Source organism: Cyclopterus lumpus, chromosome 24, assembly GCF_009769545.1.
Source record: "Cyclopterus lumpus isolate fCycLum1 chromosome 24, fCycLum1.pri, whole genome shotgun sequence".
In the NCBI taxonomy this organism is placed as follows: Eukaryota; Metazoa; Chordata; class Actinopteri; order Perciformes; family Cyclopteridae; genus Cyclopterus; species Cyclopterus lumpus.
In genome coordinates this window covers 4072373-4088403 of record NC_046989.1, presented here as the reverse complement: position 1 = coordinate 4088403, position 16031 = coordinate 4072373, and the positions used below count along the sequence as shown (strand labels likewise).

At 47.1% G+C, this 16031-nt stretch overlaps 1 protein-coding gene across 1 annotated transcript in view; it reads left to right on the top strand.

The window, feature by feature from the left end:
* The first annotated feature begins 6449 nt into the window (after positions 1-6449).
* Positions 6450-16031, top strand: part of LOC117727561 (kelch-like protein 29) — a 112293-nt gene continuing 102711 nt past the window's right edge. Inside the window, exon 1 of the mRNA XM_034527934.1 lies at positions 6450-6731. Coding sequence (XP_034383825.1) covers positions 6450-6731 — 282 coding nt within the window. The remainder of the gene's footprint in view (positions 6732-16031) is intronic.

The following is a 16031-nucleotide window of genomic DNA, read 5'->3' as shown; positions in this document are numbered from 1 at the left end:
CTCTTTTCCCCCTCCGTCTACCTAACGCGCTGGATGCCCCCCCCCCCCCTCCCTTCCCCCTTTTGTGTATCCGCTTTTGAACGATCTGGCCTTTTCGCCCGTGTGCTTTATCAAATAGAGAAGACACCGATGAGGTGGAATGCGTCCGTCTCCGGCACAATGAGGCAGTCTGAGCATGTCACCCACCGGTGTTTCATCCATCAAAGTGTCAGATTAATGCGCAAAGTGCCATCGTCTCCTCTGGAAAAAAAAAACCCTAATAGGCGGACGAGATAAGGGAAATGCGAGGTGCCGGATTCAGATCTGCACTGAGTGACTGGCGACTGCCCCGCGGTTCAAATGCCTCCCGGTCGTCAAACCGGCCTCTACGTGCCTCTAATCATGTGCTAAGACGGAAGCTATTTATGGGCTTTAATGGCGCCTAAGCTGGTGGGGCTTTTCTTTTGAGACGCCCTATGTGTGTGTGTTTTTTTTTTTTACGATACGTCTCTGGATTCCACTCAGACCACTAATGAGGTGCACGAGTTGTTGCAAAGTACTAATTCCCCCTTCAAACCGCCGGGTATTAATTGGACCCGTTAATGCTGAGAATCAATCCCGACGACGGGGCTCGTTGGTTTCCAGGCCAGCAGGTAGCCGCATTCATCTCCGCTTCTCGTCCCTGAAGATGGCTTTTTCACTTCCTGCAACGCACGCACACACACACACACACACACACACACACACACACACACACACACACACACACACAGCCCTATGCGATAGACTCCATTATTTCCTTCCCTGTGTTTGCCTTTCCTCTGGCTTCTGCTCTGTTGTTCTTATGCGTCCCCGCCCACACCCCACCCCTCCCCCCTCTTTCAATTTTCTGCAACATCAATTTGGCTTCCTCAGTATCGCGTCCTGAAGATGAGGGGAAAGTTTAAAAATACCCAGGGAGCCCTGCGCTCCGTTTCTGGCAGATCCGTTTGCTTCATCAATCAATAGGAAACAACGTCTCTAAATAAAGAAAAGCATTTATTACCGTGTACTCTGTGCCATGCGGTTAACCGTGTTTTAGTGTGACGCCGCATTGCTTAATTAATGCGCCTGTTTGTGCAAGTGTGTGTGTGTGTAAGTGAAGGTACCATCATCATCTGGTGGAGGAGGATTTTTAAAAGAGCCTGGGACTGGAGCAGGCGTTTGCTCCGGGCTATTCTTGTACCAACAGTCTCTCCCATTATTTAAATATCACGACGAACACCCTTTGTTGTCCCGGAGGAACTGTCAGCACATTTATGGTGTGCGACTGCAACCGGGTGTGTGCGCGCCTGTGACAGTTAGAGAGTGTCGATGCTCGGCGTCGGTGCTCGTCTCCCACGGGGCAGCTCGTCTACAGCGATATCTCCTAAAGTTACAGCCCCCCCCGTCCTCCCTAACCCCCCCCCCCCCCCCTCCCCCCCCCCCCCCCCCGTCCTCTCCTTGGACATCGGTCTCACCGTCCTCGCCGATGGGCGGATTGGTCATTAGCAGCGAGTGTGTAGCAGGTGGCTCTTTGTGTGTGTGTCTCCGGGTCAATAGAAGTAAACACTGCTGCGGATTGGAAATCGGAGCCCTTCGTCTTGGGCGAGGATCCGGCATCAGACTAGCTGGGGGAGTAAAGGGGGAAAGGGAGGGGGGGGGGGGGGGGGGGGGGGGGGCTATTAAAAGCCAAGCAGAATGTGCCAGCAAAGCAAACATCACACCCAGGAACAGAAGTGTGACACGCAAACCCACCCTGATCGCACCCTCCTCTCTATTTCAGGCTGCACGCGCACACACACACGCACATGCACGCACTTACTGCTGGTTTTATTTCATTTGCTCTCTCCGGCTCGCGCTGCCACGTTCTGTCCATCTGTTGAGCTCCTTCTTTCCTCGAGTCTTATCTGCGGCTCCCTGCGTATTCCCACATGGCTTTGTTAACGCAGCTCTGTCACGTGCACGCACTCCGACACGCACGCACGCACGCACTCCGACACGCACACACAAGCACGCACTCCGACACGCACACACAAGCACGCACTCCGACACGCCGCGCGACGCCTCGGAGTGACAGATGCTGTTCTTTGGGGGCGTGCCTCTCACGTTCCCACCTGCCAGATAACTTTTCCTTTTTGGCTAATAAACACCCCGCCGCATGCCGGAGTTATCGGACACGCCTGATGGGAGAGGGAGGGGGGGAGGGGGGCAATGTAGGAACATCGCGGAGGTCACGGCGGAGGTCACGGCCTTGCACCATAAACACGCTTGTACTCCTGAGCCGCGTCTCTTTTCAAACCCACAAACCCGTCTCTTCTTTTCTGTCTCGTAGAAACATCGCACGCTCGCTGCAATTTTTTCGACATGCTAGAATAGATGATAGTCGAGAAAACACACACACACACACACACACACACACACACACACACACACACACACACACACACTCTCTGCCTCCTCCAACAGCTTCTAACTCCCGACATGACTGACAGCTCAATGGGTATTCCAGTCAGTCAGCTCGTTAGGTTTGATTGCTGACTGTATTTTTCTCACCAACTTCTCTTTCTCTTTTTTTCTCCCCTGTTCTGTTTCTTCTTCTTCTTCGTTCTGTTGCTATTGACGCTTGCTGGGGGATTAGTGATCTTAATGGTTTGTTTAGATTTTCATCTCCCCTGCAAACGATTCTCTGTTTTCTCGAGCTGTTATTTTCTGAGTATTCGGCGTGGGAAAGTCTCGATACCTTCAGGTGAGATTATGATTATTATTAACGCGCCGATAGGATTGCGGGAGCTGAAGAGCCTCGTTAATTGCCGAAGGCTCCGACTGGAATGCCGTCATTAGTTTTTGTTTTCTTATGAAAAGAGGCTTGGCTTATCGTCTCTGCGGGGGCCCCCCCCCCGGTCGCTCCGTCCGGGGGCCTCGCGGCGGCTGCATTGGACGTGGAGAGCCAGCGGGGCGAGTCGTTGTCGGCGAGTCGTTGTCGGCGAGTCGTTGTCGGCGAGCTTCGCCCTTTTCGTTGTAGATGTGACTCTTTTCAAAGCGTTTATCCCGTCTGGCAGGAGTCCACAGGTGTGTCCGGGGGTGTCGGTTTCCACCGGCACCTCGGAGAGAGAGCGACATTTCTGTTTTTACATCGCCTCGGCCTCGAGGTGAAGTGGTTACACACACACACACACACACACACACACACACACACACACAGACAGACACAGACAGAGAGGGAGCAAGAGAATCGTTAAAGGAGTCGCAGAAACAAGCGGGCGAGTGGAATTTAAGAGTGTGTAATTAGTAGCTTAAATCCCGCTGTTCGCCGAGGACCAGAGATGTAGTGGGATTTGTCTCCGCCGCGGAGGGGGGGGGGGCGGTACCCTGCCTCCGGTTGCACGGCAACATACCGATTCGCTCAGTGCCACGGTGACGGGAATTTCACCCGGAAGGCTCGTGACCGAAATGAAATGCGGTGCCAAGATTGTGGGACTGCCACTCGGGGAAAGGGAGTGAATGTGAGAGGCTCCTCCTTTTTTAGATAGAAAACAACATTTGTTGTTTGTGTAAACTCCTCAAAACAACACACACTTTTTTGTGTATATTTATTGTTATACATAAAACATTGCACGAGGGTCAATGCCCTGTTCCCGGGAAAATGTGCGGACTTCACTATCTAACTGTGCACCACGTTGCTCGGTAACCTTTTGACCTCATGCACAGTAACTTCTCCTGTTGTCATAACAAAAGTGTATGAACAAAATCTGTGTTATAACAATACAACCCTAGCTTAGTCAGCTATAATCATTCCAAATATACATTATATAAATACATTTATATATTTTTATATATTTATTTTTATATATACATTTTTTTATATATATATATATATATATATATATATATATACATTTATTTATATATATATATATATAATTTATATATATACACATTTATATATATATAAATATAAATATATATATATATATATTAAATAAATAAACAAATAAAATTAAACAAACGTAATAACAATTCACTCAAAACACACATATTGGTTTAAGTCTCTAACGTTACCCATTTTAAATGATTTCTGCATCAATATGATGAAGTGCCCTGACATTCATCCAATGGAAGAGCCCAAAACGTTCCCATCAATGACTCTACTGGTCCAGACCACGGCTTTGACAGTGGACGTTGGTTTTGGACTCATTTTAAACTCCCGACCGTTGCTTTGGTTACTTTACTCAACAGCAGCGGATCAGAGAAACGACTTCAACTACATATTCAAGCGTTTATGTTTACGAGAACTTGACTCGTAAACATTATGGATACTCGTTGAACATTAGCGCCCACGTAAAGGTATATAAGTGAACCTTTTTACAAGATATACTCACACATTCTTCCATTTGCTCTCCGAAGGTCTTATCCACTTTATTACAAACTAGACTGAATAATGGAATCAAAGTCAAACATGGCTGCGACTAACAATTACTTTCATTGTCCATCATTTCACTGTTTAATCGATTAGTCGCTCGGTCTATAAAAAGGTGAAACGTGGTGCTTCTCAAAGCCCGAGATGACATCATCGAATGTCTTGTTTTGTCCACGACTCAAATATATTCAGTTTAATAACCCTCCATGTATTAATAGCCCTCCATGTCGCCCTTGATGGAGTATCTCTCGTGCACTTTGCTCACTTTCCCTCCGGTGTGTGTGTGTGTGTGTGTGTCTGTGTGTGTGTTGCAGCCGGGCTGAAGGTCATCTCTCTCTCTCTCCAACTCGGTTGAATACCTTCTTTCCTGCTCGAGCTAATGGATTTGTTCTCCGCTGTTTGTTCCTGCAGGTTTACAAGAAGACCAAAGAAGAAAAAGAGAAAAGCTATTTTCATGTTGCGGTTAATCACGACAGTCTAGACCGAGCGCAGCCACAATAAATGGCATGCACCCTCTTGAACATCTGAAAAGGATTCTTTTGCACAGAATTCTGAATACAAATTGCACTCTGCCCGCAATTCTGACTATTATGGAGATAATGTTCCTTTTCTCATTTATTATTATTATATTCTTTTTTCGGTCCTCATTCTGTTTTGATGTGCAGGAATTTTTGCAGCCTGCCCTCTTCTTTCTCAGCGGAGGCGTGGAAGCTCGTGTGATAAGAGAATATTAGCCGGCACTATAACTCTGCTATTGTTCCAGCGGACCAGCACCTTGTCTCTCTCTCTCTCTCTCTCTCGCTCTCTTTTAGAGATAATACGAAGCTTATTCTTCTGGACATTTTGCGGTTGTTGGAAGGGGTCGCTGCGGAAAAGGGAGGAAGGTTATTTACAGAGCGAGCGAGAGAAAAAGGAGCGTGAGAGTGTTCTCTTGCTGTATTTGGACAGAGCAGACCTTGTGAGAGAGAGAAATAAATGACATGGGGGGGGGTAGGTATAAAGAAAAGAAGGTAGCTCGGAGACCGGAGACAAAGGAGGAAGGAGTGAGTGGTCTAGCGGGTAAATGAGGGGCCGGTGCTCCTCCCGAAGCCTCTTGAGAGGAGCTTTCACTTCCCAACACTGCAAACTCCACCGGGCCACAGTTGGAGTTGTTTCGACACGTGTGTTCTCATAACATCCCTCAAAAACGATGTACACACTGCTTGTAGTGTGTGTATATGCACACACACACACACACACACACACACGCACACATAGACGGAGAGGCTGGCATTTCAAGAGGCTGCGTGAAGAATAAAGACCTATCATCCGCTGTCATTCTCTCCTTACAAATCGGGGGGGGGCGGGGTCTTTGCATGGGAGGGGGAGGGGGGAGGGGGGGGCTTGCAGAACCTGGTTCTGAGGCTGCTATTTATTTATTTGTTCTGTCATCGAGGGCTTTGGGAAGTGCGACATGCCTTTTTTCCGGCGAAGTGAATGGATTTCCCCTTCTCAGATCCCGCGCCGCTTTGATTTACGATATAATATGGAGTGATACGCCGCCTCGTGCGCCACAATAGCGCCGTGCGCCCATACTGATGTAATTCCAGCTCACCTCGCCTCTTGGCCCCGCTGTGCTCGGGGGGGGGGGGAGGATAACTCTCAAATGCAATTCAAGGGCAATCTGATTGAATTAACCAGCCATTAGATGTATGAGATGAGCTGTAATTGCGTCGGTATTTATCTAGCCAGATGAATGGGGGTCTCCACCGCAACGTCGGGACCCCCATTCATCTCAGGAACAACTTCACCGAGAGGCCGTACCCCGTTTCCACGGTGGCGCTCGTCGCCTTCACCTGATTGGTCGATCGTCGCTGCCCGGCGTTTACAGATGTAGCTCCTCCATGATGTTGTTGTTGTTGTTGTTGTTGTATAGACCTGCTTGGCTTTTTTTCATCTACATTTAAACAAATTCCAAGCTCACCTCCACCCTCTCCGTTTCCACCTCCTGCAGGCCCGCCCCCGTTGTGCCCTCTGAGAGGAAGAGGAAGTGATGTCACGCCACCACCACCGCTTTGAGAGGGACTACCGGGGACCCTGGGAGCGGAGGGACAACAACATCCGTCCGTCCGGCCTCCACAACGGCGGAGCCAATCACAGCTGTGCCTCTGCCGTCGTCAACGGCAACAACCGCCCGGGGCTCCTTCCCCTCCCAGTCATCCCCTCCCTCCTCCCCAACCCGGTCACAGTTGCCGTGACGACGTCGAGCGGCGACGCGGCGGTCAAGCGAGGAGGCATCCCGGCGGCAGGATCGGTGGCTTCGGCGTCCGCCAAGGTAAGAGCCCCACCCCCCCCACCCCCACCCCCGTCCACACGGACGCCATCGACACCACCTTCTTCTTCTGGTCTCTCTCTCTCTCTCTCTCTCTCTCTCTCTCTCTCTCTCTCTCTCTCTCCCCGTGTCACCTCTTTAATCTGTAAAGACTCCCCAGCTGTGCATAATCTCCAACTTTCGGGCACGCTTTTGAAGCTTTTTCCAGCTTCGCCAACTCGCTTCTGTCTTCCAGTTCTCAGCTCCCATTTTTTTCTCTCTCTCTCTCTCTCTCTCTCTCTCTCTCTCTCCTTATCCCTCACTCCAGTCCTGCCTCTCTCTCTCTCCGTCCAGCGCCTTCTTTTTCTTGCCAAACCGTCTTCCTTCCATCTTCACTTCCCCTCCCTGCCAAACGGTCCTCTTGCCTCCTTGGCCTCCTTGGCACTTTTTCCTCCTTTCATTATGTAAATGACCTCTGACGGTGGCTGAAACGTGATGGCTCGAGGATGCGCCTTTTTCTTAACGAGCAAACAACACCCCCCCCGCAAAAAAAAAAAACAACAACAAAAAGGACCACATCGTTATATAAGCTCTGAGTAATACCGGCTGCACATTCCTTCCTTTTCAGACAAAATGTTTTTGAAAGCAACTTTTAATGAGACAGAAATGGCAATATTTGACTGTCTGTGTGTTTATAATTTGTCGTCATATTTGTGTAGCCGATACAGTCTGTGCACCCCCCCCCCCCCTTCGCCTGGGGATTTGCTCGCTAGCTGTCTGGCTGTCAGCAGCGTGTGAAGAGAGAGAGGGGCGGGGCCTTAACCGAAAAATATATATATATATTTTTTAAGTTATACATTTTGAGCCTCTGCTTCCATGGATACCATTCAGCTCCTCACTACCCCGATCATTTGCTTTAATTTGAAGTTTCGGGCAGATCCGTCTTGTGTCTTTTTTTTGCTCCCGGCACCTTGCTCTCCGTGGGGTCCCTCTGCACCCTGAGAGGTAAACAATGCTCCGGTGATTTAGCCCATGAGTGTGCACATCATTAGACACCGTGCTGAATGCGCTGACCGCACCGGTAAATCTGCTCTGGCAGCGCGTCGGCAACCTCGCCGGCCCGAATAATTCACACAGATCACCCGACGGAAGTCTCGCCGTCTCCCAGCGTGGCCATTGTCGCCGTTCAATGGCTGCCAGAGCGATTAGGTGCCTGTCCTTCGCACGTGGGTGTGTTTTTTTCTTTTTTAAAGGTACAGTATACGTGGGAATGTACACGCACAGATAAATACGCCTCTCTCCGTTAGCTTTATTCAGGGGTTTTTACCTTTTTTTCCTGCTTCGCCTCTCCTCTGACAGGGAAAATACCCAGAGTCTGGGCTTCAAGAGCCAATAGTCTCATGCAGAGCTGTCTTTTTTTTATTTTTTACGTTGTCTTTTTTTTCCGAGCCATCTTCTCTCTCTCTCTCTCTCTCTTTTCTGTCATATTTCGATGAAAGCTGTTTGGGAGCCACGAGCGTCTGATGGACGGGTGTCTCTGCGCTCGCTCTCCGCGGCTACACTAGAAAAACCCGACCGGGCCGGTATTGATCGACACCCCCTCATCTTTAATGATCAGGCTAAGAGTTTTTTTTTTTAAAAGTACCATCTGGCCGCGTCGTCCGTCCCGATGTAACGCTAACCACACGGAACAGAGGACGACAGTTAATTTAGAGCTTGCACTCCTCATTTTTTTTGTTATGAATTTCAGGACTTTTACACGTCTTTTTCTCACCGTCATATTAAAATGTAATTATAGCTGTGCAGAGACGTGAAGACGGTGGAACCAGCTGAATATATTTCTCTATCAAAATCAATATGACTGTAAAATCTCTAAACCGACACCGTCTCCTGTGTGTGTGTGTGTGTGTGTGTGTTGTAAGAAACTAAAACAACAGGTACCCTTTTCAGACACCTTTTTTTTTTTTAAAGCTTCGTTAATGCTTGTACTGCCCCCCCCCCCCCCCCCCCCCCTTTGAAATAGCACTTGTCTAATTGGTGTCATCGCCGCCGGCAAACATCACACGATCTTCTTGCCGCTGACTGACGGCTAAAGAGTGAGCGCTGTTAACCGGGGTTACGCGAGCGCACCGCCGCAAAGTGCTTTTCTAAAAGGTTGTGTGACAGATCCGTGCCGGGTCAGCTGTGTGTGCAGCCCAATGGGCGGTCGTTGGGAAAAGGATTTTATGGGGGTTTAAACGTTTGTATCTCGTGCTACTCGAAAATAAGTGTCTAGCCCTCCTGGAACATTTCCTTTGCCTCGGTCTAATTCTTTTTTTAATACGACATTCTCGGAGTGCCACGAACCCAATAACGGCGCAATCCCACCGCGCGTTCATTTCTCCTGTTGCACGTTTTCCGACCTACAAGTTCAACGCGGTAGATTTCAAGAGATCCTGAAGTGATTATAAGAAGATCCTTGACTGATCGTGGTCTTTGGAAGGTGCCATTGTTTGAAATCCCTTCCTTCAGCTTACTTCACGTGGCGAGGACGAGAGTAGGAAGTCGTACAGAATTACAACCGCTGATGGGTGCGTTTTGATACCTACTTTAAGTTCTATATATTCAAACAAACCGCATCGCTTTGGCTGCGACGCCTCCAGCTGTTTTGATCTTATAATCTATAATACCTGCTGCTGGGAGTCCATTTAAAGCGCATATTCACCGGCAGGGCCGAGCACAGCTGGCAGACGTTTATTTAATGTATTTTTCACTCCTTTCCTCAGTGTTGCATACAGTAAATACATACAGAATGTGCCTGGTCTGAGTGGAAGAAACAAGTGTAAGAAATGAGGGCGCCGAATCCATAGAGCTGGTCTTGAAACCAAATCACACCTCGTGTGTTGCCCGTCATTGATTTTGCGGCGGGTCAGCCGGCCAATGGATTGAAGCCGACCGCACGCTGCGGCCGACACAACACGGCAGCCACAGAACAGCAGGTGTCACGGCCTCATTCTGACTCCCTCACACAAGAAGGAAAGAAAGAAAGAAAGAAAGAAAGAAAGAAAGAACAGCTCTCTCCTTTCTCTTTCTTCTTTTTGCTTTCATTGGATGTCATTTTGATTTGATTTGTTTCCCAAAGCCCCGAGATGACCTCCTCACATGTCTTGATTCATCCACAAAGCACAAAGATATTTATTTGACTGTACTATTAACATTTTAAGGAGCTTCTTCTTCTTCCTTGATAAAAATCACTCAAACCGATTTAACTATCAAAAAAAGTTGCACGCTAATGAACCGACCGGAGGACGCTGACATCACCGGATCTGAACGGGGGCGGGGGGGCAGCTTGAAGCGCGCCTCTTGTTACTTTTTATTTCTTTTCATACAGATGAACACAAATTGACGATAATCCCAATCCGATTGCGTCATCCCGCACGTTTTAATAGTACGACATCGATCAAACAAGGAAGATTGTGTTGTTTTCTTTCTATTCCTGACATTTTAAACTTGAAATTCAAAAAGTACACGTCCTCCTCCTCAAACACTAACCTTTTTTTTTCTTTTTATCTTCCCCCGAGGAACGGGGGAAGGTAAACAATCTTCACTCACACGCGGCTTTTTCCGTGCGATTTGATTTATTAGCCGCTACTGCAGCGTTGTCGTCGGAAACCAAACCGCGTTTTAAAAAAAAAAAAAAATGTTGCATTCGCGAAGCGCTCTGATTGATGAGGAGCGGACTTGATTTCAACCGCCGTCGCTTTTAATTCATTACCCGTGAGCCGTCGTGTGAAACCTTCTTTTCTTTTTTGGGGGGGGGGGGGGGTGTGACTCGAATTTTAATGCGAATGCGGGAGTCTGTTGCACACGTCCCTCCTTTTTCTTTATGTGAGGGGTTAAGTGGCGAAGTGCGAATGCAGCTTTCCAAAGGAGTACGTTCATAGCTCGTCTGGTTAGATTACTTTCTATGAGTCATCTTTTCTTTTTCTTTTCAGAAACACTAACATCATAAACAAATCCTCTGTCGGGGGGGATCAAGCATTTTATTTTTCCTTCAGATGAAATACGGAAACTTTTTCAGTGTGTGTGTGGAAGCAGCGTGTGTGTGTGTGTGTGTGTGTGTGTGTGTGTGTGTGCTTACCAGGAGCCACTGCACCAGGGTCTGGATGAGCCGGGCGCCATGTGGGCCGAATTAAGGCTTTCCACTCCGGGCCGCGCAGCTGCAGTGGTTGCTAATCAAGGACCGAGACGGCCAGACAGGCAGGTAGACAGGCAGGTAGACAGGCAGGCAGGCAGGCAGGCAGACAGACAGACACCTTCAGTCTTGAGGACGGCACACTGTCAAGCTGTCAGAGGAAAAAGGCCCCTTGTAAAAAGAGAACTGTCAGATTTCTATTTTTTCTTCTTCTTCGCTATCAGCATTTGATATCGGGTGGACGGAAAAATGGGAGTCCTGCATCTGATGACAGGTTCATCAGAGATCCCCCCCCCCCCCGTCACACGTTTAGGACGCCGTCGACTTTTATCGGCAAAAGGATTTTATTCTTTATTGGAAGTAAAAAGAAATGGACTATACGCGAAAGGGGGGTGCGACAGGTCGGAGGATAGGCGAGGGCAAGCATGATCTCTGTCTGTCTCGTCACTGTGACAAGATGTCCCCCCCCCCCCCCCCAGTCCTCTCGTGGGTCCTCCTGCGTCTGTCTCCCCGTCCACCGGGGGGAGCTTTGACCTTTTCCTCCCCAACAATGGAGCAACCACATTCACCCCGTCCCTCTGGGAAGATAAAATAAAAACCTTGTTTCTGGCTCCCGAAAGACTGAGTGTGTGCACAGGAGGAAAAGACGACGGTCCAGAAAGTGACCGTGCTCTCTTCTTTGTCCTGGTGTGTGTGTGTGTGTGTGTGTGTGTGTAAATGGAAAAAGCAGCCCCCTTAAATACACCGGCTCCAAACAGGCGGCCCCCGGTGGCTCCATAAGTGGTCATCGGGGGTATCGGATTCAACAAATCTCTCCGTGCTTTAGGTAAAAAGATGCGGGGCGAGCTCCTTCTCTATTGATGTCACGGTGACTTGTGCAACACGAGCACATCATCCGATACCGTGCATCCGCTCTCTCTCTCTCGCCCGGCGGCGCGCACGGAGGCCATTGTTCTCGTTGGCCTTTTTAGACTGAGCGGGGAACCGGCTCGGTACAGAGTCTCCAAAGCCAACTCCCCCCCCTCCCCCCACGCACTCCACGCCGTCACCCCCCCATTCGGTATCACACTTCTATTACTTCCATCTAATTCTCCAGCAACCTCCCACCCCCCCGCTGCAGCGACTTCAAACAACTTCTTGTCTTTGTCGGAGCATAGATCCTCCTTCCTTCCCTCCCCTCCTTACCTCCTTCCCTCCCTCCTTCCCCTCCCGAGCGCGCTTGTGTGAAATTGGATTGCTGATCCGTTTGCGCCTGCGAGCGGCGGAGATGTAATGTGTGATAGTGGCGACCGCGTGATGCCGGGAGGCGGGCTGTTGCAGGACGCCGAAGGAGATCCACTTCTAGCTCTGATCTCACGACGGCACATACGGGAGAACCGGAGAACCCGGAGAACCGGCAGGTCCGGCACATCGGGAAGGTTTCGGTCAGATTAGCTCGGTTCAAGTGGGTTAATAGTTGATCCGTGGACAATTTTGAAGTGGCGGCCTTCTTCAATTTGCCATTATCGCTCCGTCTCACTCCGTCTCACTCCGTCTCACTCTCCCCCCCCCCCCCCCCCCCCCCCCCCCCTCCCTCACTTCCTCATCACGCGGTGAGAGATTTGTGTCAAAGGGGAAAGTGATATTTCACACATATTCACCCTATAATTCTCTCTTTCTCTCTGTGGCTGTGAAAAGTTTGTTTCCAAAAAAAAAGTAATATTTTGGGTGCACGTTTCAGTGTGTTTCTATTGAAAGGATATGTGGCATATTTGAGAGGTATTGAGAGCCGCCTCCCCCCCCCCCCCCCTTCTGCTCTCAAGTTCCAGGCTGCCATTCATCCATCGCTGTAATTGAGTACATCGTCAAATGAGCGGATCAGATCTGCAGCCCTTCACAGACCCACACTTAGTACCCATATACGCCTTCAAGTGTTAAATGAACTCCCTGCTGAGCCCGGCTGATTGTATGTCATTTGGCTTTCCTCTGCTGGGAAATAATTCCCCATCCACCATGGCCACTACCCCCCCACCCCCCCCACCTCCGCCCTCGCTCCCTTTGTCTGCCCTGTTCCACAAATGCTGAATAAAGAGCGCTGGCATTTTAAAAAAGGTCCACATGTGGAGGGAGGAGGGGTTGACATTCAAAGTGCTGACACCTTTAAGGTTAACTCCGTACGGATAAAAAAAAAAAAAAAAAAGGTGCCGGCGAAATGCGTGTCATGTGGAATATGGGATATCGGCGAGGAGGTGCAGGTAAACAAGGCCGAGCGCGCCCGCCGCTCGGCATCGAGACTCGAGGGTTCTTCGCCCGGGCGAGTGAATCTACGTCTATAAAAAAAAGAGGAGCGCTTCTTTAATCTGCTGGAGTTGGTTTTCAATCGTGGAAGAAGGCAATAAGCGAGGCTGGAGAGCGGCGTCCGGACGAATGGATGCAAAGTAAAGTATTAAATGAGCGTGGACGCCGGTTATGACCCTTTTCTTGTGCTACAAAGTCCCCGCAGTGAACCCGAGCCATATCTTGCAAACATTCTGACGCGAAAATGTTTTCGAGCGCACAAATCTGGAGGCGAACATCCCGGCTAACTAACTTTTTTTTTTGGGCTGCTGGCTTTGAAAATATCTAGTTCAAGGACGCCGTGACCACGGTTGGGAGACAGGAAGTGCACCGTCGGCGGTGACGGACGCGAACACGGTTAGCGCCGTTAGCGCCGTTAGCATGCTGACAACGACGACTCTGGTCTCGTCGTCACTGTTGACTGACACGATGGATTTTTGAGCCATAACTTGATGGCACAGTTCAATTTCCATATATCATCGCGCGTGATTAAAAAAACTAACATTTTATGGGTTATTTTGTCTAACTTTTATTGCTCAATAAACTGATTGTTTTATTGTTCAAATACCCCCCCCCCCCCTCTTCCCCCCATTCATCATATGCAAGAAACAAATCATAAGGCTTTGAGTCGTATTGTATATTAAAATCGAATAAAGTCCCATTAATGAAGCTTCTATTAGACTTTTAAATGTTTTTCTTTTCTCTCTCTCATTACTCTTTCCATTTCTTTCGGGCTCCCAGTATTGTGGCCCAGTTACCGTGAGGAATCCACAGCCAGACCCTTTTTTTTTTAATAATACACACGTAAATAATAAATATATTTTTAAATGCAAATTTTTTCACTTTGTGGGTGACTCAATCATGCAGCGTTTGTGGTCTGACCTTAACGCAGGCTAACGAATTACCGCTCGGTGTTTCTCATTAGGAGCGTCACGCATCATCACACCGCCGAGTACTCGTCGGCCATAACCTCTATGTACGCGCCACGTACATATTTTTATTTCATTTTTGCACAGTTATGCAGTTGTGAGTTTACACATGATAAATAAGTGCTTATTAAAATATTATATTCAGTAAAAGCATTGATGCAACAATGTATCGACGTTCCTTCACGAGTAAAAACTGCATTTTTATTGGAAAATATTCGTAGATTATCAAAATAGTATTCGTCCTGTAGAAAAGACATTGTAAAAGGAGAAAGACGAAACATGTTTGGCCACACAGATCGCTGTTTATTTATTTTATTTTATTTTATTTTATTTATTTTATTTATTTTATTTATTTTATTTATTTTATTTATTTTATTTATTTTATTTATTTTATTTATTTTATTTATTTTATTTATTTTATTTATTTTATTTATTTTATTTTATTTATTTTATTTTATTTATTTTATTTATTTTATTTATTTTATTTATTTTATTTATTTTATTTAATTTATTTTATTTATTTTATTTATTTTATTTATTTTATTTATTTTATTTTTATTTATTTTATTTATTTTAAATTTAACTATTGAGTCTGAAAAGTTTAGATTATATTTGATGGAAAAAGTCAGAAGTTTAAAAAGTCAAATTTTTCTCTCACATAAGTAGTAACTATTATTAAATGTAAACAATCTAAGTACCTCAGAATACATTTAATTAGCCACGATAATTACCAGGGGAATGTGAAGAACTTAGTTTATTACGACTAATCTGACAACTTTATATAAAAGATTTAAGATCGACAAAAAAAAAGAAAAAATCCACTCTTAACGTCCATCTGATCATCTTTTCAACTTGCTGATGGCGCCGGTTACCCAGCATGCACTGCCCGAGCCTCACGCAGATACCATTCTCTAACCCGCGGCCGTGAGGCAGCAGCGCTCACCGCTCATCCACCGCGCCGGTGACGAGCATCTCGAAGAAAGAAAAAAAAAAAAAACTGCAGTGCATTTGGAGACTATTGGAACAATAAATCCGGACTGTGCATCTTCGCGGGGACGTTTACTGCATCGTATTTTAATATTTTAATATGTGCCTCCCCATAACAGACGTTAAAACATTCCACCAAGAGAAGATAAAATAAATAAAGCTACAAGTGTTAAATGTCTGTGCTGTAAAGGCAGGTTTTATTCATTGTGTTATGAAGACAACTTCAACTCTCTAATCCTATTATACACACAATCGCTCCGGTCTTCACGTTCCTTCAACCGCCGGCCGTCGGAGTCGCCTCCAATTTTTAAAAAAACAACAACAAAACATTAAAAAAAATCCCTCAAATGTTCGACAACAAAGGCCACGCAGTTTTGTGTTGCTCTGTAATTTCGAGCCCTAACGACGAGCCCCGCACGATATTGCGAAACCGTAATCAGATTAGATACTTCTGGGAAATAACTGTTGATGATGTTTGAAGAGGAGGATAATATATCCCCGTTCAAATTACTCTGCCAATTGCAACAGAATAAACCGTCTGTTCCACGTAATATTTCACCGAGTCTCGGGGCAAATGCGATCCAAAAGTAATTGAAAGCAATTAGATTATGATCACGCGATTTGATTAATCTGGTGGATTACATTGCTGCTAGACCTTTTTATTATTATTATTATTTTTCGACGCAGGCCGGTAATCCGTAACATTTTTTTCAAGTAAACTTCAATCTTGGAAATCTTTTGGCTCAGGTTGTTCAACAATAAAGTAAGTTTAACCGATATTAAATTATGAGCAACGACGTGATTTAAAGCGAGTATTTCCTTTCCGACTCGCTTGGTGCTGAAGTGGAGCGCGTGACTCCTCGGTGTGTCGATGCCGGTGGCCTCGGCGATCTGATTCAGGGTCTGTCTCTGTGTGTG